At 58.1% G+C, this 21,567-nt stretch overlaps 3 protein-coding genes across 3 annotated transcripts; 1 reads left to right on the top strand and 2 right to left on the bottom strand.

The window, feature by feature from the left end:
• Positions 1 to 14: 14 nt before the first annotated feature.
• KLHL21 (kelch like family member 21) lies at positions 15 to 10,784 on the top strand. Its single transcript, XM_076355956.1, has 5 exons — positions 15 to 43; positions 1,642 to 2,681; positions 4,114 to 4,519; positions 7,450 to 7,522; positions 7,908 to 10,784. The coding sequence occupies exons 2-5, from the start codon at positions 1,649 to 1,651 to the stop codon at positions 8,199 to 8,201; spliced, it is 1,806 nt and encodes a 601-aa protein (XP_076212071.1). The 5' UTR covers positions 15 to 43; positions 1,642 to 1,648; the 3' UTR covers positions 8,202 to 10,784.
• Positions 10,785 to 11,450: 666 nt separating this feature from the next.
• ZBTB48 (zinc finger and BTB domain containing 48) lies at positions 11,451 to 16,782 on the bottom strand. The gene is made up of 10 exons (XM_076355955.1): positions 16,335 to 16,782; positions 16,000 to 16,241; positions 15,093 to 15,204; positions 14,585 to 14,677; positions 14,137 to 14,223; positions 13,582 to 13,736; positions 12,887 to 13,023; positions 12,302 to 12,466; positions 12,082 to 12,170; positions 11,451 to 11,984 (listed from the first exon to the last, which is right to left on the bottom strand). Exons 1-10 carry the CDS (start codon positions 16,770 to 16,772, stop codon positions 11,688 to 11,690), a joined length of 1,815 nt encoding a protein of 604 aa, XP_076212070.1. The 5' UTR covers positions 16,773 to 16,782; the 3' UTR covers positions 11,451 to 11,687.
• TAS1R1 (taste 1 receptor member 1) lies at positions 16,783 to 21,512 on the bottom strand. Its single transcript, XM_076356437.1, is given in 10 exon segments — positions 16,783 to 16,809; positions 16,919 to 17,573; positions 17,575 to 17,887; positions 18,955 to 19,075; positions 19,477 to 19,509; positions 19,511 to 19,690; positions 20,098 to 20,383; positions 20,385 to 20,872; positions 21,205 to 21,357; positions 21,360 to 21,512. Coding segments are annotated over 10 exon segments (2,373 nt in total). The 5' UTR covers positions 21,477 to 21,512.
• Positions 21,513 to 21,567: the final 55 nt, after the last annotated feature.

The following is a 21,567-nucleotide window of genomic DNA, read 5'->3' as shown; positions in this document are numbered from 1 at the left end:
CGGGGCGGCGGCGGCGGGGCGCGGAGCGGAGCGGAGCGGTGAGGTGAGCCCAGCCCGGGGGGGCACCGGGGCGGCCTGTTACCGGGGCGGCTGCGGGGCGCGGGCCCCGCTGCGGAGTCGCAGTGAGGCCTCGGTGGGAGGGGGTGGCCCTCGGTTTACCGCGGGGCAGGGCCCGGCCGGTGGCGGCGGGGACAGGCGGCGGCGGGCAGGGCAGCCGCCTCTCGCCAGCTCGTGAGCCTTGACCCCCGGGCTCCGCTGGAAGCCGCCCTCCCGCCTCGCCTCCCCCGCCCCGCGCAGACACCCGGCGCCTTCCCGGCAGCGTCCGAGCCCTCCGCGTTCCCGGCGGCGACAGCCGCTTCCATCCCCGCCGTCCTCGGCAGCGCGGCCCGCCCTCGCCGCCCCGGTCGGTCGCCGGCTGAAGTCTCGCTCCGCCCCGCCGCGGCCTCCTCCGCCCGCTCTCGCACCCGCGCCCCTCTCCTCCCCGCGCCGGCCCCCGCCAGCGGTGCGAACCAGACCTCGCAGCCTTCCGTTTCTGCCCGGCCCGTCGTAACCGTCACGACCGCAGGGCGATGGCTGGCGCCCGGCCGCGGCTTGGGCCCCCCAAGTGCCGCTTGGCACGAAGCAGGTTCCGGGGAGGGACCTGCGGCGGCAGCCTTGGCTTTAGGGACCTGCGCCCCACTTCTTCAGGCTGCTTTCTCTGCTACCGCTGCCTTCCAGTTCTCTGTCGCTGAGCGCGGTTCATCCGCTACGTGGAGGAATCCTGTTTCGCACCCACACGTGCTCTGCTGAGTGTTACGTGGGTTACATAGGACCGTTGCATCCAAAAAGGCTGAAAACGCCACGAGTTTAGTAAAGAAGAATTTATTTTACTCCTACGGTATTTATTGGGCTGGAAGTGATTAGCGAGCTAGCTGGATGCGAGCAGGGACGGGGAAGCCTGGCAGGATGCCGGCCATAAGGCTTTTGGCCAAAACGCTGGAGGTCTCCCGGTTTACGTAGCCAAACCTTGCCTTCGGTAACGGGTGGCACCACAGAGCTGGGGGGTCGGTGCTGGGGCCGGGGGGGTCAGAGAGAGTGCCTCCTGGGAACACCCCCCTCGGCACCTTACTTTTGAGGAAGACCCTGCTGTCCTCCTCGAATAGCGGCAGGGGCTGCTCCCGCTGGGCACCCCATCCGAGAGACGAGGCGCCCGGGGGCTTAGGCACAACGTTCACAAAGCTATCGGGTTTACAAAGCTCTGCCCAGCTCTTGTGAGGCTGCCTTAACCCTGGGAAGCTTCAACATGGGCTTCTTAAAAATATAATTAGACTAAGCAGAGAAGGCTGCTGGCAGCGCCAGCACGTTATGCAACTGCCACTCCTCCGTGAGGGGGGAAGGAGGATGTTTTCGAGGGCTGTTTAGTTTATCCCGCTTCCTGACCAGAGGACATTTTTCCCTGTGCTAACCCACCTTTTTCTTTTTTTTTTCTTTTTCCTTTTTTTTTTCTTTTTCCTTTTTTTTTTCTTTTTCCTTTTTTTTTTCTTTTTCCTTTTTTTTTTTCTTTTTCCTTTTTTTTTTTTTTCTCTGTCCCGCAAGCTGCTCTCGGGGTTGAACCCAGAGGGGCTCTGCGCAGGGTGTGACACGGTGTGTGTTCTCCCACAGGCACGGCATGGCGGCAAGCACAGGCAGCAGCGGTGGTGGGACGGCGGCAGCGGTGACAGGGGAGCCGGCACATGCTGTGTCGCTGCTGCGGGGGCTGAGCGCGCTGCGAGCAGAGCGGAGCCTGCTGGATGTGACAGTGGTGGCAGGCGGCCGGGAGTTTGGGGCGCACCGCGCCGTCCTGGCCGCTGCCTCTGGCTACTTCCGTGCCATGTTCGGCGGGGCACTGCGGGAGGCGCGGGCCGAGCGGGTACGGCTGCACGGCGTGGAGCCCGAGTGCCTGGCACGCCTCCTTGACTTCGCCTACACTGGCCGGGTGGGCGGGCTGGGCCCCGACATCGCCGAGCGCCTGCTGCGCGCCGCCGACCTGCTGCAGTTCCCCGCCGTCAAGGAGGCCTGCGGTGCCTGGCTGGCGCGCCAGCTGGAGCCTGCCAACGCCCTGGACATGCAGGACTTCGCCGAGGCCTTCGCCTGCCCAGCGCTGGCAGCTGCCGCCCACCGCTTCGTCCTGCGGCACGTGAGCGAGCTGGGCGCCCAGCTGGAGCGGCTGCCGCTGCCGCGCCTCCTCTCCTATCTGCGGGATGACGGGCTCTGTGTCCCCAAGGAGGAGGCCGCCTTCCAGCTGGCACTGCGCTGGGTGCGCGCTGACCCCGCCGCCCGCGCCCCACTGCTGCCCCAGCTCCTGGCCCACGTCCGCCTGCCCTTCGTGCGCCGCTTCTACCTGCTGGCCCACGTGGAAGGCGAGCCGCTGGTGGCCCGCTGCCCGCCCTGCCTGCGCCTCCTGCGCGAGGCCCGTGACTTCCAGGCCGCCCGCCTCGACCGCCACGACCGGGGGCCCTGTGCCCGCATGCGCCCCCGGCCCTCCACTGGCCTGGCTGAGATCCTCGTCCTCGTCGGCGGCTGCGACCGCGACTGCGATGAGCTCGTCACTGTCGACTGCTACAACCCGCGCACCGGCCACTGGCGCTACCTGGCCGAGTTCCCTGAGCACCTGGGTGGGGGCTACAGCGTTGCCGCACTGGGCAATGACATCTATGTCACCGGTAAGGGGTGTGGGGTACAAAAGAACCAGTGTTGAGATTTCCATTGAAAATATGTGGGTTCTAGCAGCGAGACTTGGCTTTTCTCGGGGTAGCAGAGAGTTTGAAACTCTGCTCAGGCTCAGTATGACTGCAGCCTGAAGACAGGCATAGGGATTCCTGGAGTTGGTGCTGGATTTAGCAGCTGGTCTCAATCTGGGAAGTATTTTGTCATGACTAATGCTCCTGAGCACGTGGGCAGAAGTCAGAGACCTTGTACCGGTAGAACTTTCTAACTGCTCACTCTGGGGGACAGGAGTGACTTGAGAGGGTTTTGAATTTCTGTCTGTGAAGAAGGTGTTTGGGTTCGGAGCCCTGTGAATCACAAGCCAAGCACGTGCTCGAGGCAGAGGCGTGTCAGAAAGCCCCGGGTTCCTCAGCCAGCCAGCGCCTATGAGTCACGGTACCTTCCCCAGCACGAATCCTGCCTCCTCTCAGTCCGCTGGGGCTATAATTACTTCTGTCAAGGTGACATGGATGTGTAAATTTGGCTGTTAATCTGCATGTAGATGCCTCCTTTGAACTACATCCCTGTAGCTGGAGTGGCAGCCCTGTGGTGGCTGTAACAAACCAGGGCCTGGGAAAGCAGGTGCTGCGGAACAGCTTGCTCTGGGTGTGCAGGACGCTCTGACAAAGATTTGAAGGTCAGGTCGAACGCAGGTGAACAGAAAACGGTTCATTCTCTAGTCACGAGCAGAAAACAAGGCTCTGCTTTAAGGGCAGAGTTGTAAAAATGATGGACTACCACACAGCTCATTTGTATGGATGCCCTTATGTCCTGTGGAAGCTTTCCGGAGCAATCCCAGGCAGGTCTGGGGGCACTGATACTGCCGAGAGCCCCGTGCTTCGGTGAGGCGGCTGCTGCTGGCGGGGATCTTCAGTCGTTCCGCTTAGTGTCAGCGTCGTAGCGCAGGCAGCAGGGAGAGTTGGAGGGTTTCCATGCTGCTGGCGGTAATGCTGCCTTGGCAGCTAGGCACTGGTGAGTTTTAGTCTCCGCTATGTCACAGCAGCTTCTGGATAGCGATGGAGCAGGGGTTGCGAAATGGGAGAGAAAATGGTTATTTGGAAGGGTGGAGGCAGTCAAACCTGGGAGACTTGTTTTGAGTTGTGGCTGAGTACAGACTAGGAATGAAATGGGAGAAATCCTTCCTGGCTTGCTGGGAAAGTGCAAAACATCCATTAAAATCCTCTCAGTGCACGCTACTGTGGTCCCTCAGTACTGAAATATTTTCATAACGTACGGCCCCGGGAAGCAAGAAGTGAGTGTGTGTATTAAGAAGGTGTAGCTGGAAGACATAACAAAGATCCCGGTCCCGAGCCAAGCCCTCTCCTCCATTACTCTATAGTACTTCCCTTTGCGAAACCACACTTTGAAATGTGGCGTGCTGTGCTGCAGGAGGATCGGATGGGTCGAGGCTGTACGACTGCGTCTGGAGGTACAATTCCAGTGTGAACGAGTGGACGGAGGTGTCCCCCATGCTGAAAGCCAGAGAATACCACAGCTCCACGGTCCTGGACGGGCTGCTGTACGTGATCGCCTCCGACAGCACGGAGCGCTACGACCACTCGGTGGACAGCTGGGAGGCTCTGCAGCCCATGCTGTACCCCATGGACAACTGCTCCACCACCTCATGCCGTGGCAAGCTGTTCGCCATAGGCTCCCTGGCTGGCAAAGAGTCCATGGTTATGCAGTGCTACGACCCCGACAGCGACCTCTGGTCCCTCGTGAACTGCGGCCACCTGCCTCCCTGGTCATTCGCCCCAAAGACCGTCACTCTCAACGGCCTCATGTACTTCATCAGGTGAGTAGCGGGAACGATAACCTCCCTCCCCAAGTCCCCATGAGGCAAGCCCAGGGTTTTCCTGGGAAGGCATGCGGATTTTGCGGGCGGTCGTAGGAGAGCACGGCGTTGGGAAAGCACGGCGTTGGGAAAGCACGGCAGTGCTTCCTCTGACGGTGCAGGTGGGTCTGTAAACTGCCACACCTCTTTCCTTTACTGCTGTTGTAGTTAGACCTCAAAGAACTACGCTTAAAATTGGGTACAAATACCTGAATCTAAACTCACGAGCTGGGGAATAGCCCGGTATAAATCTGGCTGAAGTCAGCAGCGCTGCTTGGAATTAGACTTCTCGGTTTTCTTGGCTTCTGGTTCAACCCCCCTTGTTGCTATAAATAAGCGAGTCAGCTCCAAGAAAACGTTAAACTGTAGCGCAGGAGAGGACATCCTCCATCTCAGCAGAGATAAGAGGACTGAAGATGAAATGATTGGTCGCTATTTTTAAGCGCCTTTCCAAACTGGGACTTAATTACCCATCTGAAGCTGTCCTGGTGGTGCAAATACTTCAGTTATCCGCTTAATTAAAAATAAACTGAAAGGCATGCTAGCGCTGAAGCATTTCATCTTGTTGTGTTGACTTTGAGCAAACATAGACTTCTGTGATGGCCTCCAGACACTTTTCTTTTTTTAATTTCCTCTTGGCTTTGCATAAAGCAGAAACCTCTGATATGATTCATTTGGGTTCTGCTGAGTGTCTCGGTTCCTGGAAGTTGTTTGCAGATAGCAGTTTGAGTCACCTGGTTTTCAGTAAATACTGGCAGGGGTGTTCTAGCTGTTCAGCTACTTGTCACAAGCCGATTCTATAGGTTTTTCTTTTTCTTACCCATTTTAAAATACTGATGATTGACACTTCAGGATTTCTGATCACTTATGCATCTGCAGGAGTTAATGAGATTATCGGGGTGAGGTTTTTCTCCCCTCGTTTCACGTGCTGCACGTGGACTGCTGCTCTGTATAAAGCTGTAAGATAATCTTTGGAGGACAGAGGAATAGGTTACGAATAAAAGTCGCAAACTCATTTTTTGGTTAGTTTTAATAGCTCAGACTAAAGCTTCTGAGTGACGATCCCCTCTAGTGGGACTAGTTTTATAACTATAAATACAGCATAGCAGCGAGGCTTAGGTCTTCAGTTGCATCCTTTTTAGAGCTAACCCCAAGATGGGAGAGGAGGTCCTGGCCTGACTGTCACCAGTGCCTGGAACTGCCTTTGCCCCTCGTTTCCCTTCCAGTCCATCGGGGGCTCCAGCTTCATACTTGGAAGTATTTGACTCACCTGCTGCTGTTAGTTACGGGAAGCATTATGAACAGCAGCAGTTCTTCCAGCTACAAATGGCTTGGCAGCAGCGTTTAAGTCCCAGGCGCTGTGTCCCGAGGCAGGTACCAGCTCTTGGTTCTGAGCAGTTCTGAGGAAGAAACGTTGGTCTTAGTGCAGCTCCGTGGGGCTTGGAGCGCTCTCTTACATGTGCCCGCGTTAAAGATGTTTCGTTCAGGTGAATATCAGTTCAGTTCCAGGTACATCACAAAAGTAACTCAAACTAAAGAAACTGGTTTTAGAGTGTGTATCGTATGGGTACTTTAGGAATGCTTGTCCAGAGCGTAACCAGAAAGTCCCATGGCACGCACCTCGGCTTCGCCACAGGCTTAGCGGACAGATTTCTGATGTAACGGTTTGCTGAACAGACACTGCTGTTGTAGGTGAGATTTCTCATTTATTTTCACTCCCTCCCCTGCTCAGATTCATGTCAGCAATCGATAGCGATACCTTGTCACCCGCACAATGCATGGCAATGTGCGATGTCACGATAGATACAAAGACAGTAAAATATTCCTTGCAGCCTTTTGAATCAGTCTGTAACAGGACTGTCTTGGAGTGACTGACAGCACTTCTCTGGCTGCCCTGACCTTGTCCTCTTCTCATTCTTGTGTCAGCGGCGCGCGTTTCTGCGTTGCAAACGTCCCTCACCTGTCACTGTCGCCCTCCTGTCTCGTGAGTGGAGCGGGTGAGAGAAGCCTTGGGGGATTACGCTGCCCCCGCCAGCTCTTCTCTCTCAGTCTTCCAGCCCATCTAAATTTGGTGTTGGCAAAAAACTCTAGCAGTAGGGATGCCGTTACTTTGAGGGGCATGGAGGTTTAAGCTTCTCCAGAACAGCAGTAATTTTTCTTCCAGACCCTGAAGCACTTGGCACCAAAGCTAGATTGGTCTGTGAAATGCAGACTTGCAGAAGGTTAGTCTGTGAACACACCAGCTGTAAAGAAAAAAGACTAGATCTGAGAAAGCCCTTGGGATTGCACAGCGATTTCTGACCCAGCAGTGGTGTAGCTGCACGCTGAACTCCGAGCGGGGCTCACAGTCCGGAGCAGCTCGCCCGGCCATGTCAGGTGGAGGGACCAACTTAGGGAGGTGGAAAACCGTGCGTGCTGTCAGCTTGCTCTGTCTCCGGTCATCTTGTCTGCCTTCCCTCCTAGGCAGCGTCCTAAAACTCAGCGTACACCGGGAAGTATAGAGCATGTTGCTTTGCCTGTAGAGAAGCTCAGAAGGGGCATTTGGGCTCTTTGGATGTAGGTCACTGGCACCGAGAATGAGAAGCACTCCTGCACTAATATGTGATACGTGCGCAATGTCTGCGCCAGCCTGCTGCATGTGTAGGGGTGCAGCAGAGAGGTCCAGGCGTTTTCCGGGGTTGAACATCACTGCTGGTGCAGGAGAAGCCCACGCTGGAGGCTGGGGTGAGCATCGAGACCTGTGCCTTCATACAGGAACCCTTCGGTCTCTGATACATGTAGTGGGATCAGAGCAGAAGGGCTCACGACGGTGTTTCAGGCTGTTGAACTGGCGACTTCACAAGGCGGGAGGTTTTTAGAATGCAGAAGAGTAATTTTGTTATCTCCCACAGAGACGACTCGGCTGAAGTGGATGTTTACAATCCAGCAAAGAATGAATGGGATAAAATCCCTGCCATGCTTCAGGTAGGACACTTACTGACCTACTGGATGCCTTTCAGTGTTAAAAATTGGCTTAATTTACCTTTGGAACAAGGTGCTCTTTAGATTATAACCCCTTGCACACGGAGTGCATTTAAGCGTATCGCAGTCACCTGGAAGAAAAAATCCTGGACTGTGATTGCATAGCTGGGCAGTCAGCCCAGCACGCAAGAGCTGGGCAAAGCTAGAAAACTCTTGTCTCCTCCCGGTGTTTGGGCAGCGCTGGTTCAGAGCCAGAGTCAGCAGCTGGTGGGCGCTGAGCACTGTCCAAGCGAGCAGTTGCAGGACGGTACCCGCCACCTTTATCGTCTACCTAACTGGGCAAAACCCTCCTTTCTAATTGTTGTGTATAATTATTTTTAAATTGTAGGTTCACGTTGGGGGGAGCGTGGCTGTGCTTGGCGGGAAGCTCTACGTCTCTGGTGGCTACGATAACACGTTCGAACTTTCGGACGTCCTGGAAGCCTACGACCCCGAGACGCGAATGTGGAGCGTGGTAGGCCGACTCCCCGAGCCCATCTTCTGGCACGGCAGCGTCAGCATATTCCGGCAGTTCATGCCGGAAACCACACAGGAGGACGACGGCATCACACTGGACAACACCATCAACTTGAACAGGCAGCACCAAAACCTTCACAACCAGAACCTTAACGAGCTTCGTTAGCAGGGGAAAGCGCTGTCCACCTGGCTCGATGCAAGTTCATTATCCAGAACCCGTGTTGCTTTGAGAGAAAGCAGAGGCAAACGGGTGCTAGGAAACAAAAACGTACTGATCATAGAGGGAGTGAAAACTCTGAATGTTTGGTGTGCTGTTGCGGAACCGCAGCTGGCAGACAGCGAGGCCTCCGCTGCGGCATCCCTCAGCCCTTCTCTGGGGTGGGAGAAGGCGCTGCCCTGCCCGCAGAGGAGACCCGAGAAGTGAACTCTGAGGAAAGCAATTGCATTGAACGACACCGCAGCATCACAGCTTATGGCTTTTGGTCAAACGCCTTTCACTGGGAGCTCCGTCACCATAACGCTTCATTTGCCACCAAACTCCTGTCTTCAGTTTCTTTTTCGGGAGGGGTCTGTCTGGTAGGACGGTGGTCTGGACCCCCGCCTCTATTCTGTGCCTCGGAGGCAGACAGACCTCCTGTGCACATCTTCCTCTGCGTGGTTAGAGGGGGAAGGGCCTTCCTACGAGAGCTGGAGGTCTGTTAGGGGTGAGAGGTTAATTTGAGAACATGGCCCTTCCTGCCCTGTCGCTGTGGTCCTCGGTTCCCGTTCGTGCCCTCAGAAGGAACAGACATCCTGCAGCAGGGATCTCGCCGAGGCTGGGTTATGAAGCTTTACCTTGCCCTTTGTCTGAACTTTGGTTCTTCCTGTATTTTGGTGGGGTTTTTTTAAGTTGCAGCATTTAAACTTTTGCAGGTATTTGTTTTCCAACCCTTCCTAGCAGAGCACTTTTTCCTTCTAAGAAGAAATGCCCTTATTTATCTTTTAATTGCATTCTCACAACTAGGTGGTTTTCATTTCTGATCATCCCAGCTGCGCCCCGCTTTAAGGGGAAGGGGAGAAGCGAGTACCCCTCTTAGCTGGCCCAAGGAGCGACTCCTGGGGCTGGCCGCTGCTGCCCTCAGGGAGGAGCCGTTCTCCCTTCCCAGTTTGACAGGACTTGTTGATAGCGGGGCTGAACTAGGCAGAAAAAGCTGCTTCTTGTGGCAAGGGCTGTTTGCTGTCGGTTCTCCTGTGCTGAGCCCTCGGCTGGCACGCTGGGCTGGGCAGATCGGCCCTGTGCAGTGAGGGCGAGTTTTTATTTCTTCACCGTTTTAAAGGAGCCAAGTCGACATTGTACTATTTTAGAGAAAAAAAAAAAAACAAACCTTGCTTGGAAAGGTGAGCGCAGCTTCCTCAGGAGATTCACCGCAGGCTTGCGGAATTGCTGGTGGTGTTTAGATACCTTGATGCAGAACTGCTTTTAAATGCATCACCTTGTGCGAAGGAACCCACCGGACCTTTGGAGGGGTCTCGTGCCTGTTGCACCTCTGGTTTGCAGGAGCTCTCGGGATTTGGGCAATTGGAAAATGCCGCTGAGGTGTTTTGGTGAAGGTGTAGGAGTTAGTCGGAGTGTTGTGGATTGAAAGGTAGTTGTTTTAGGTTTTTTTTTCTTGTTTTTGTTTGGGGTTTGCTGGCTTTTTTGGCCTGTGTAAGATTTGCCTTTATACTCACCCAAGCGACCTAGCTAGCTTGGGCTGTGTTTCCTCTATCTACCTTAGCTGAAGAGAAGCTGCGTGCAGTTTACTCGTGGAATGTTTCTTGAACAAGCAAATAGCTAAAACTGCGGTACGGCTCACCGAGAACAAGCATCGCGCCTTCGAGAAAACTGTAAAGCATGACAACGGCTGGTGTTGGCTGGATGCATTCGCTTTTTCCGTCTTTTGTTTTTAACCAATAGGAGAAAAATTTGAATTTAAACTTAATTCAGAGATGGAAAGCCCGTATACTTGATTGCACGCCTTCTGGCTTGCCCTTGGATTGAGCAGTGTCAGAGACTCATCTCCACATCAGCGTCTTCACAGCTTTAAAAAGATCTGTCTTGCCTTGAATGCTATTTTATGCCACGCTCCTCAGCTGTGGAACTTTGGAAAGCCGCTCATGAAATCTGGGCAGTTCTCCACGTCTGAAACTTTGACAGTGCCTTGAAACCGCTGCGCGCCGGCGGAGGATCCCAGAGGGGCCTTGCCCAGCTGCGGCAGCCTCTCGGTTTAAAACCTTCCCCGGTGCTGCTGCGGGCCCCCCCTTTGGCAGAGGATCGGGGCAGGGGGGATGTGTGGGGGCTCGCGATTTGGGGCGGCTCCTTCGTCTCTGGGAGTAATGGCCACGTCCCACCACACTGACCTGCGAGGCCAAAGCAGCCTGTCCCCACTGTGCCGTGTCGTGCCTGGGGAGAGACGGTGCGCGCCACACAGCTGAACTCACATTGCAGACCGAAGTATTTATGCTGATCTATAAATAGTACGTGCACTCTGTCTCATACTGTAGTGCTCGCTGCTGGACCTGCCACCCCCAAACTCCCCAACCGGCTGAACAGTTACGGATCTGTATTTATTTTTTGTAAAATTCATTGTGTCTGAATCTTTGAGTACAGTTTAAATCCCATCCTTTGAAACAAAGGCATTTTACATTTACAGATAATGTATTTTTATTCTCATAGTTTGTTTTTAAATTTACTTGCAGCAGTCAAGTTAAATAAAACATGTTACATAAATCTCTCTGTCGTCTTTGAGGGGAAGATTACTGGAGTTAGTTTTTACTGTGATATTTCTCATTCTAGGCCTCAGGTACGTTTAAACGGGAGCCTTTCTGCCTTCTCGGTGAGTACAAGAGGGAAAGGGGAGAGAGCACAGCTGCGATTTTGGGGCACGTGGGTATGCTCGGTGATCTTCCCCCCACCCTGGGAATACTCAGGAAACGGTTCTCAATGTCACGGCAACCCTGGATCATGTTATTTCAGACAAATATAAATCCCTGCACCTGAAAACAGGAGCTTAGAGCGTTGTCCAGCTCCTTGAGATAATGTGTTTCAAGCTAAGTAACAGCTAAATTACCTCAATGGTGAGAAGATACAGGTCATGCCCCGCCTTTAATGTTGTAAAGAAACAGCAGTTAGCAGAAGCTTGACAAAACGAAGTAGAAATAAGGCACAAATTTAACGGCAGAGACAATCCTTTCGGCAAGCGTTTAAGGAAAGGGGCAGAGCTGCACTCTCTTCAGGAAGGTAAGCTTTAATCGTGAGCTTTCAGACTCAAAGGCAGAACCGCCAGCGCAAGGTGAGAGCGCTGGAGGAAAGGGCAGGTGAGCGCCAGCCGTCCCTCCGGCTGCAAAGGAGAGCTCGTTAAAAAGCAATTCACAGTATTACACACACGGAGTCGTCAGTCACATCCTGCCTTGTACAGCATATGTACGTTTATTTAAGTAGCCATTCTGAGTAGCTTCGCATTTGTTTCTTCATTTGAGACCCGATCATAACTTCATTTCCCTGCAACCTGGGGTGGGAGCTTTGTGGGGAAGGGGCGGATGCGCAACTCAAAAAGAACAAGCGTGGCAGAGAGTGGCTCCAGCCTAACGCTTTATTGTGTTTTGGTAGGAAGGATGCGCGCAGGCAGTCACGCTATGTTTCACAGTCTTCGGGAATCGTCGTCGTTATAATTAGTGATTCCTCGATCACATCCGCCGTAGAGAAGTTCTCATTTGAGCAGAGTCTCTGCACGGGGATCTCCTTGGGCAGGGAGCCGCGGGACAGGGACTCCACGATCACCTCAGCCGAGCCCACCTCCAGCTCCGGGGGTGGCTGCAGTGCCACCACCACAGCCTTCTCGTCCTCGATGATCAGGTTCCGCAGCTTCCGCTGCCGGGGGTTGTAGTTCTCCACCCGGTTGTGAATCTCCATGTGGCGCCTCAAGTGAGCCTGCAAAAGGAAGAGGCACGATGAGGGGCCCGGTGAGGGCCGGCTCCCCCGGTGCAGCACGCTCCGCGGGGGTCCCCGGAGCTGGCGAAGGCCTCACCTGCCGCGTGAACTTGTAGCCGCACTCGGTGCACTCAAACTTCCTCACGCCCTTGTGCCGGCGGACGTGGACACGCAGCTGTTCAACAGCTGAGAAGGGAAGCGAGAGCCCGTTGGCGGCAGCACCCTGTTGTACATGCTCGCAGCGATGCTAACCCGCACCACGGAACGGAGGGCAGTTTCTAAAGAGCCATGCGAAAGCTCGACACCCCGGCCGTTACCTTTGAACGTTTTCCCGCAGATCTGGCAGAAGTGGGGCCTCCCCTCCTGGTGCCGGCTGGCGATGTGCCTCAGCAGGGGCCCCTTCTCTGTGAAGCGCTGATCGCAGAACTCGCAGCTGAAGGGGCGCTCCCCAGTGTGGGTCCGGTTGTGCTTGTCCAGGCTCGCTGTCGTTCGCAGGGGGAGAGGGGAGAGCCGCGGGTCAACGGCGCGGCGTGTGCCCCCTGTCCCGGGGCTCAGGTACGAGCCACGCCGCAGCGGAGACCGCACACACACGGTGCAGTCGGTCTGTGCCAGGCTGGTTAGGAAGGCTTAGAAGCAGTACAAGCAGCAGCCCGCTGGTCCAGGCTAACCGTTACTGGGGAAAACTCATCAATTTCTTCCTCTTTTGTGCCGCGAGGGTAATAGAGATAACAGGAACGTGCCTTCCTTGGCGTTAGCACACGCTCACAAGAGCGTGGCTTTGCTCCCTGGGGGAAGCGGGCAGGAGAAGGCGGGTTTCACAGCACGGCTGCTTTCTGGAGGTCCTGGATGCCGGAGCGTGGTGCTCAGCACTACCAGCCCCAGTCGCGCGCCCGGGGGGATACCTTGCGTCCTGAAGGTCTTGCCGCAGAGGTGGCACTGGAAGGGCTTCTCGCCGGTGTGCGTGCGCAGGTGCATGTTGAGGTTGGCTTTCTGCGTGAAGGCGTGGTGGCAGAACTCGCAAACGTAGGGCCGCTCGTTCCTGCGGGCAGGGGAGATGTTACCTTCGCCTCTGCCTTTGCCAGCTTCAGCCCCTCAGGTTAGCTGCTGCTCCTTGCCCGAAGTTCTTGTAATTAAATCCTGTTTCAACCCATCTCAAGCTGAAGTATTTTGGAGGCCCACAAACGCTATTCTGCAGCCACAGGCTCCTGAGCTGGAGCCTCCCGCCCCCTGGGTGTTATAACCAGCCCAGGGAACAGAACGCTAAGGATGAGCATGGCGAGCTGCCGCATGCTTGCCACTTCAAGACCATGAATTAGCTAGGCTGATGAGCTTCGCTCATCACCTGCGTTACTACGGTCACACACTCAGAGGAAGTGCCGACAGTCTGCACTTCCTTTGGAAGAGAGAAGAACAGAATGCCGGTTGGCCCCTCATCGGATTTCTGGCAGAAGTTTCAGCCCAGCACCTCCGGGAAAGGGGGTGCTTGCTGCCCTCCAGCCAACTGCTGTCTCCAGCACCACCCAGCCGGGCCCACCAGGGAGGAAGCGCAGCCAGGAGAGCCAGAGTGACGGACGGGAGGACATGGGTCATGTCATACCTGTGCTTGGCCTTGATGTGCATCTGCAGGCCGTTGCGACTCGAGGCCCTGTGTCCGCACTCCTCGCAGACAAACAGCTTCTCTCCCCGATGCTTGAAGGCCTCGTGCAGGCGCAGCTCTGTCCGAGACAGAAAGCACTTGGAGCAGGTCGAGCACTGCAAGGCCACAGGAGAGCGCGGGGTTAGGCAGCTCGCCCGGGCACGGTTCGCAGCGTACGCCCGCAACAGACCCGCTCACCACCCAAGACCCGTCCCTCCGCGTGCCGCTGCTGCTTTGGGGCCCTCCCTGCAGCCAGCTGCGGCAGCACCCCCAGTTCCAAGATGCCTGATGAGGTGAGACAGCCTGACAAAAGCAAAATGCTGGTCAGTACTTGGGTCTATCAGCCAAGAAAATGACGAGGGCTGCTCCTGTACCCAAAAAACCTGTTTCCAGCAGCTCTGTAACTCCCCGCCTCACTAAACAGAGCAAGACAGGACAACAGGTGCCATTCTCTGGGCCAGGCCTGAGCGCAGGATAATTCCCCCTCAGAACCCCACTGCCGCCCGTTCCCCTTACCGCGTGGGGCTTTGGTGCGCCATGCAGCTTTATCATGTGGCTCTGCAGGTCCTTCTTCTGCATGAACTGCTGGGCGCAGGAGGAGCACTGGAAGACAGGAGAGGAGGGTCAGCTTCCAGCCGCCCCCCAAACAGCAATTCTGGTGCAAGGAGAGGACCGGCAGTGCACCGGCGCACCGGGCAGGGGAGTGCCGTTCTGATGCGGAACATGAATCCCTGGTAAGGCCGCAGAAAGCGCCTGGCTTTGGTGCCTCCCTGAAGCACATTCTGGTTCAGAGATGGGGAATGACCCTCAGCGGGCCGCCACAGGCCGGGGAAGGGAGCCGGTGTGCTCAGCTCCCCTGACGGGCTGGGCCAGGCTGCCCTGAAACAGAAAGGCTCGCCCCCTCTTCTTTTGTGCCAGTGTCTAGCAGCCATTTGTAGGGACATCGAAGGCAGGCACTGCTGACCTTGTAGGGCATCTCCCCCGTGTGCGACACCATATGCAGCCGCAGCTCCATTCGCCTCTTGAACACCTCCTGGCAGACTGAACACGTGAAAACCTGCAAGAGACGGGGGAGGCATCGGCTTCTGCAGAACCAAGAGTCCGACACGAAGTCTGCAGCTCAGGCCAGCGCTTGGCACTCGGGCGCTGGGACCTGGTTATGACGTTTAACCCGCACCCGCAGCGATCTGGATCTCTTATGGTACAAAGAGTATCCTCGTGTGCTTGAAAAAGAACAGACAAAATGAGAGCTGTCTGGTAAATCAGACAAAAGCTGCTTGCCGTCCTCATCAAGAGAGGGACTCGGGGTGGGGGCGGTCCCGGCTGCGGTACACACGCCGCGCAGTGGTGATGAGGGGTTTTTGTTTGGTAGCTGAGCGTGACCTGGACTGTGGCTGGAAAAAGGCTCTAATCCTGCTCCCACAAAACAGCACACGCTTTCCAGACCGCCGGTGGCAGCTTCCCGGGCATACCTGCTCAGATCGGTTCATGCAATTTCTGGCTTCATGTTCCAGGAGATTCTCTTTCCTAAAATAACATTTGCCGCATTTGGAACATTCAAATGGCTTTTCTCCAGTGTGTTTCCTAGGGGGAATACAAATGGAGAGCATCTGTCACTGCCAGTCTGACCGCAGAGATGCATGAACAGGCCCGGCGAGGACACTGGGAGGGAACTGGGAAGGGAGAGGGAAGGACCAGGCAGCTTTTACACACCCTCCCAGTGCCAATATTCACAGTTGCCCAAAAGCCGCCTTTTATGCCAGCTTTGCTGATCCTGTCAGAGCGCAGTCAAGCTGTTGGTGCCCGCTGCGCGCCGTGAAGCCTCAGTTTCGCAGGGCTAAGGTTCGTCCCTTGCAAGTGAGCGAAGCTGGAGCTCGTGCCCTCTCTGCAGGCACCCACTTTGCTCTCGGTTATCAACCCTGAAGCTCCTCGCAGCGCCCGGCCGTGCCGGTGCACTCCCCACAGCCCAGGCAAATGCCCCCGCAGCCCGGGCTGATTTTGAAAGCCCAGAAGGATGGTTTGCTATCGTCCACCTGCAGCTGGTGCATCCCCTGAAAGAGCCCCTCAGTGCCTTCCTTCTGAGCCGGGCTGGCTCCTACCCCTGAGAGCGGAAGCCCTGGACAGTCCTTGTGGTTTTCGGAGATGTATAAACCCTCCCCCCCCCCCCCCCCCCCCCAGCTCAAAGCAACCCCGCCCCGCGGGGCACAGGGGACCTCCCTTTCCATCCCGGGGGACACTGAGGCATTGACACCAGCCGGCTGCAAGAAGGGCCATTCGCCCACCCCCCGTGGAAGAGCTGGCGGGAAGGGGCAGAGCCTCGCGGGGGGGCGCGGGTCCCTACGCACGAACGCAAGGGGAAGGAAAAGTCGGAGCGTTTACCTGTTGTGCACTTTAAGGTAATATTTGCTGAGGAAGGTTTTATGACATGTGGGGCACTCAACCGGCACCGCTGTACCTTTTCTGCTCCCCGGCGTCCCCGCCGCCCCCGCGCTGCCGGGTGCCTTCCCCGGGGGGGGGTTCTTTTTGCTCCGCGGGGCCTTTTTCTCGGGAAGGGACTCGGCGTCGCTGTCCCCCCGCCCGCCGTCGCCTGCCGCCGCCTCCTCCGGGGCCGGGGGGGTGGCCTGCGAGGGAACAGGCGGCCGTCACCGCGCCTCCCCCGCCGGGCGGCCGACCCGTTTCCCCTCTCCCCCCCCCCTCCCGTCCCCCTCACGCACCGCCTGGCCGCCGGGCTGCGGGGGCGCGGCGGCCGCGACGTCCGCCTCCCCCGGGCGGCTCGGGGCGGGGGCGGCGCGGCGGGGCCGCTGGCGGGGGGCGGCGGGGCGGAAGGCGCGGCAGAGCGCCACGGCGTCGGGCACGCCGAGCTGCTCGGCGGCGGCCAGCAGGCGGGCGCGGTTGTGGGCGGTGAGCGCCAGGCGGCCGGTGTAGAAGAAGTCGAGGAGGAGCTGGAAGGTGTCGGCGAGGCCCTCGGGCAGGGCCACCGGCCCGCCGGGGCCGCAGGCGCGGAAAAAGCGGGAGCAGCTGGCCAGCACCGGCCAGTGGGCGCGGAACTCCCGCCCGCCCACGCCCAGCGTCGCGTCGCAGAACTGCCCCGCCGCGCGCTGCCGGTTCAGCTCCCGCAGGACGCGGACGCTGTGCGCCGCCGCCGCCGCCATGGCCGCGCCGCTACCGGGACCCCCGCGCCGCCGCCATCTTGGCAGCGCGCCGGATGTGGCGTAAGGGCGCCACGGTCTGCCGGCGCGCCGGATGTGACGCGCGGGGGCCGCGGCCGGAGGGGAGGCGGGCTGCGCGCGCGCTTTGCCCCCTCAGGGCCCGGCGGAGGCGGCGGCTCGGGCCCCCCCGCGGCTCGGGCGGCGGTCGGGCGCCGCGTGTAGCGCTGGGTCGCCGTCTGGAAGTGCTCGGGCGCGTTGAGGCCCGCCCGCAGCAGGATGACGAAGGCCTTCGGGAGGAAGCAGCCGCCCAGCAGGGCGCCGAGCGTGCGGAGGGCGCTGGGCACCCGGGCCGCCGCCTCCTCCCGGCCGCGGAAAGCGCCCTGCCTGCAGAGGACGGCGGCGGAGCAGGCGAGGTGCAGGAGCAGGCTGCAGGTGAGGCACTTGGCCTCGCTGTAGCTGGCGGGCAGGTCCTTGCCCGCGTAGCTGAGGGCGGAGCAGCAGGCGCTGAGCAGCACGGGGTAGGCGGCGGCGGCCGTCCCGCTCGCCGCGGCGCTCGGGGCGCGCTCCAGCACCACCCGCTCGGCCGAAGCGCCGCAGTCCCTGCGCGGCGCCGAGGGGCTGGCGGCCTCCGAGGCTAGGCACGCCTGGGCCGCCGTGCTGGCGGCGATGAAGAGCGGCGGTCCCCTGCACCGCAGCCAGGCCTCGTAGAGGGCCGGCCAGCACGCGTCCGGCTTGAAGATGCAGATGATCTGGAAGGAGCGTGTCGCCATGCATGAGAGGAAGACGGCGAAGCCGATGGCAGAGAGGGAGCCGCAGCAGGCATGTGTGCCGGGTGGACTCCCCGGAGTAGCAGAAGAGGCTGCTGCAGGCGCAGGCCAGAGAGGCCAGCATGAGGAAGCACATCTTCCTGCCCACAGACTTGACCACCGGTGTGGAGGTGTTCAGGGCGAAGAGAATGGCCAGCCCTGCCATGAGCAGCATCAGGAGGACAGTGGGGATCAGCAGAGCCCAGGAGATGGGCTCAGACCAGGACAGAAACTCAACGGTGCAGTTGAAGCAAGCTTCGCTCCTTGCTGGGGCCCACTCATCTACCCTGCAGGACTGGCAGCCATAGAGGTCTGCGGAGGACACGAGCCCAGGCGGTGACAGAGGCACCTCGAACACCATGGACCCCGGTAAGAGATCTGCCGCAGTGGAGCACCCCTGCCCTCGCAGCCCCCCGGGCTCTCTGAGAGAGCTGCCCACTCCTCGCATCCTGCTCCTTCCCCTTGGGCGCTTCCAAGCCTTGAGGAGCAGAGGGGGCTCTTTTCCCAAAAGTCCCCCCAGTGGGCTTTCCAAAAGTCCATTGCTTGGGTTGAGAGGCACGAGGCCCACAGGAGCTCTGCCGGGTGAGCCGAGGCTCAGGGGTGTGTGGCTGTGGGTGGGAAGGGGCTTGTGCATCCAGCAACAATCCGCGAAGGCCAGGATGGGCCTGCAGCAGCTCCCCTTCCTGGGGAGGGGTACAGGTACATACCCTACAGGCTGGGGTATGGGACAGTAATGCTGACTGGCCGTGTTTGGGGGCTCCCTGCTCCCGCTGTTACCCAGAGCTGTCTGTTTCTGCCCCCCTCAGCCCAAGTGCAGGCCGAGGCTGCCAAGTGACCAGCTGCCAGCAAGGGGTTTGTCATTGTGGCTCATGACTGAGAGAGGAGATTCCTGCCACCTGTGCCAGGCAGGGGACATTTCCATATGCCAGCTGCTGGTGACCGTGTGGTGCAGAAGCCCCGAGTGCCATCTGGGGCACAAAGGCAAGCACTGGGTTGAATTTCCCTCTTGGAGGATGCAGTGCAGGAAATGGCGGTTGGGCTGGATGTCCCTTGTCCCCTGCCCGTGGGAGAAGGGGCTCTGCTGGCACCATCTCCGCTGTCTATTTGACTGCGTGGGCCCACCTGTGGGCAGCGCTCCCTGGAAAGCGCAGGGTGTGGGCTTTGCATACCCACGGGTAAGCAAACGGGAGTTAGACCAACCATGTTCAGGCCAGCTCAGAGGTTTTTACTGACCACAGGGAGGAAGAGAGAGTGGGAGGGAAGAGGCTGGGGAATGGCGAGACGGAAGCAAGGAGCTGACGGGAGGAGGAGGCAGGGTGCGAGCAGGGGAGCCAAGCGGGAAGGAAGGGGAGAGAGCAGCCCCCCTGGGGCATACTGACCTGATTTGTTCAGGAAGGTTCCTGACGGACAGGCCACGCAGCTGAAGCAGCATCGGTGGTGGCTCCACTGCAGTCGCTTCTCCCCTGGTTGGCAGGCCTTGGAGCACACTGAGGTGGGAGCCTGTCGGGAGCATGGTGAGGGTCAGGCAGGCAAGCGGGGCGGGCAGCAGGACACCTCGCTGAGCGCCAGGCCCAGGCCTGGCAGTGTTTGGGCAGCTTGCTGCTGACTTTCAGGACAGACCCTGGGCAGGAGACGAGAGCTCGCCACGTTGTGGTTCTTACAGAGGTGGTGGGAAAATGAGACTGTTAAAAGGTAAAAGTAGGAGCCTTTTCAGTGCACATGCCCTGCTTGTTTTTTAGAAGGATGAAAGCGGATACTCAGAACGTGGATCACCCCCCCATACCACCTCCGTCTGCCCTCATTTTTGTCCTGCTATGGGGAAATAACTCAGAACTGACAGTGCTGGGGATGTAGCTGGCTCGGCAGTAAGCAATAAATAAGATCTGGATGCAGAACAGTACCTGGCCATCTTTTGTGTGCCACAGGATTTTTGCCCTGGTCAACGCTCAGCCTGTCGGGGTTCACACTGAAAGTTCCTATCACATCGAAAGCCCAGCTCGGGCCGTTCCAGTTCCATATGACGATGGCATAGCCTTTACGAATGTTCCCATTGGCATCAAAAGAGATTCAGCTCTCGTACAGGGTGAAGTTCACCTGCTTGATTTTTTGTAGGAGCTGTAAAACAGAAGAGTAAGAGAAGAGCCCTTCCCGATGACGAGACTCCCTCTGAGGAGTGCCTTGTCTCGGCAGGGAGATGTGCTAGAGGGCCCCTTCTCTGCTCTGGCTCCTTTTTCCGACCCCCCAACAGCTAGCATATGCCCAGCTGCAGAAAGTCCCTTCCAGGTTTCTGCAAGGGGCTGGTGGTAGAGGAACAGAAATGATCTAGGGCAGGGGTCTGGGTCTACATCCAGGCTGCTTTGACTGTGATGGGTGGCTGAAGCCCGTGAGGCTCTTCAGCTGGGACACGAAGCCTTTCAGAGGGACAGAAACCCCCTGGGCACAAGGGGAAAATCCCTTCCTGTGAGGAAGGATCCTCATGGATCCTCTTCGACAAGGAAGATCCTTCCTCGTGTTGCTCTTACCTGCCAGGGATAGGCTGTGCCTTTGCTGCACACCCCCAAGGCGCAACCCAGCAGGTCGTGGAGGCCATGGGCTGCAGCATACACAGCTGAGTACACGTTGAAGGAGGCTTGAGCATCATATGTGTCGGGGGCAGCAGCGAGCGAGTGGCAGCCGGTGCAGCGCTGGGTGCAGTCCAGCTGGGTGCTCCCTCTGATTCCCCCGCCTGCCCCTGTGCTGCCGGCACATTCAGCCACAGTGCTTTCCTCTGCCATCTTCCAAGATTCAAAGCGTTCCAGCATCGTGGACTGTCTTCTCAACCGACATCCCAATCACTGAGCCGATACTCTGGATGCCAGGCACCTGCCAGATTGTTTGGGCTAACAACCGGTCTTCGGAGCCCACCCACACCATGCCCGTGACGTTCCTCTGGACCACCACTTCAAAGAAAGGGCAGGCACTTCGTCTGTTGGAGAAGATGATGGTGACATTGACCCTGACGTCTGTGAGGATTCTGACCAGGTTGTGGAGCTCCGGGCTGCTGGCGTCCTTGTTGATGGGGATGATGCCTCGGTAGGGAACGCACACATCGCTTGCAGTCAGCAGCTTGTAGAGGACATCTAAGCTGTCCCTGCCGTAGGCATTGTCGCTGCCCAGCAGAGCCACCCAAGTCCACCCAAACTGCTGCAGGAGCAGGAAGATAGCCTTCACTTGGTGCCTGTCACTGGGAACGGTGCGCAGGAACGAGGGGTAGAACCGCTTCAGGCTCAGCATCTCCAAGGAGGCTTCGTAGCTAATCTGCAAAGGGAGCCAGGAGAAAGGGGGTTGTGCTCCCCCAGGCAGTGGCACCCTAAGAGCTAGCAGCACAGGCAGCCCGTCTCCTGAAGAGGCTTAGGGCTGAGCAGGCAGCGGACCCAGAGCCGAATGCACTGCTGTGAGAGAAACCTTTGAAGGACAGTGAGCCAGCTGCAATTCCTGCCTGCCAGCTGACAGTACCTGGGAGGAGACCCGGGCCAATGGAGGGACTGTGTTTCCAGCTCGCCCTGGCTCCTCAGCTCCAAGCCCGTCCTCCCGCAAACCATTACTCCTCGGGAGCCCTTTTCTTCATCTGCCGGGGGAGCCGCGCTTACCTCCGGTATGAGGAAGATGCCGAGGATGGCTGCTGTGGTGAGGGCCAGCTGGGTGCTGTCGGGCCCGATGGCTGCCACAGCCTCAGGCTTGTAGTGGTGGAAGGTGGGGAGCACCTCGACCTCCTGCCTGCCCTTCCGGGCGAGGGCGCAGCATGGCGTGGCATGGCGTGGAGGCTGGCGGGCTCCGAGCAGGTGTCGTGGATGTCGTAGCCCAAGGTGACGTTGGGGAGGAGGGCGCTGGAGTGGTTTATCTCCTCCACGGCAAAGCGCATGGCCTGGGACAGGCTGTAGCTGTGGCTCTTGAAGGTGGCAGCACTGTACGAACACAAAAGTGGTTTTCAGGAAGGAAAAAACGCATTTTTT

Source organism: Aptenodytes patagonicus, chromosome 19, assembly GCF_965638725.1.
Source record: "Aptenodytes patagonicus chromosome 19, bAptPat1.pri.cur, whole genome shotgun sequence".
Classification (NCBI taxonomy): domain Eukaryota; kingdom Metazoa; phylum Chordata; class Aves; order Sphenisciformes; family Spheniscidae; genus Aptenodytes; species Aptenodytes patagonicus.
Note: the sequence above shows the minus strand (reverse complement) of the source record. Positions and strands in the feature narration are given on the sequence as shown.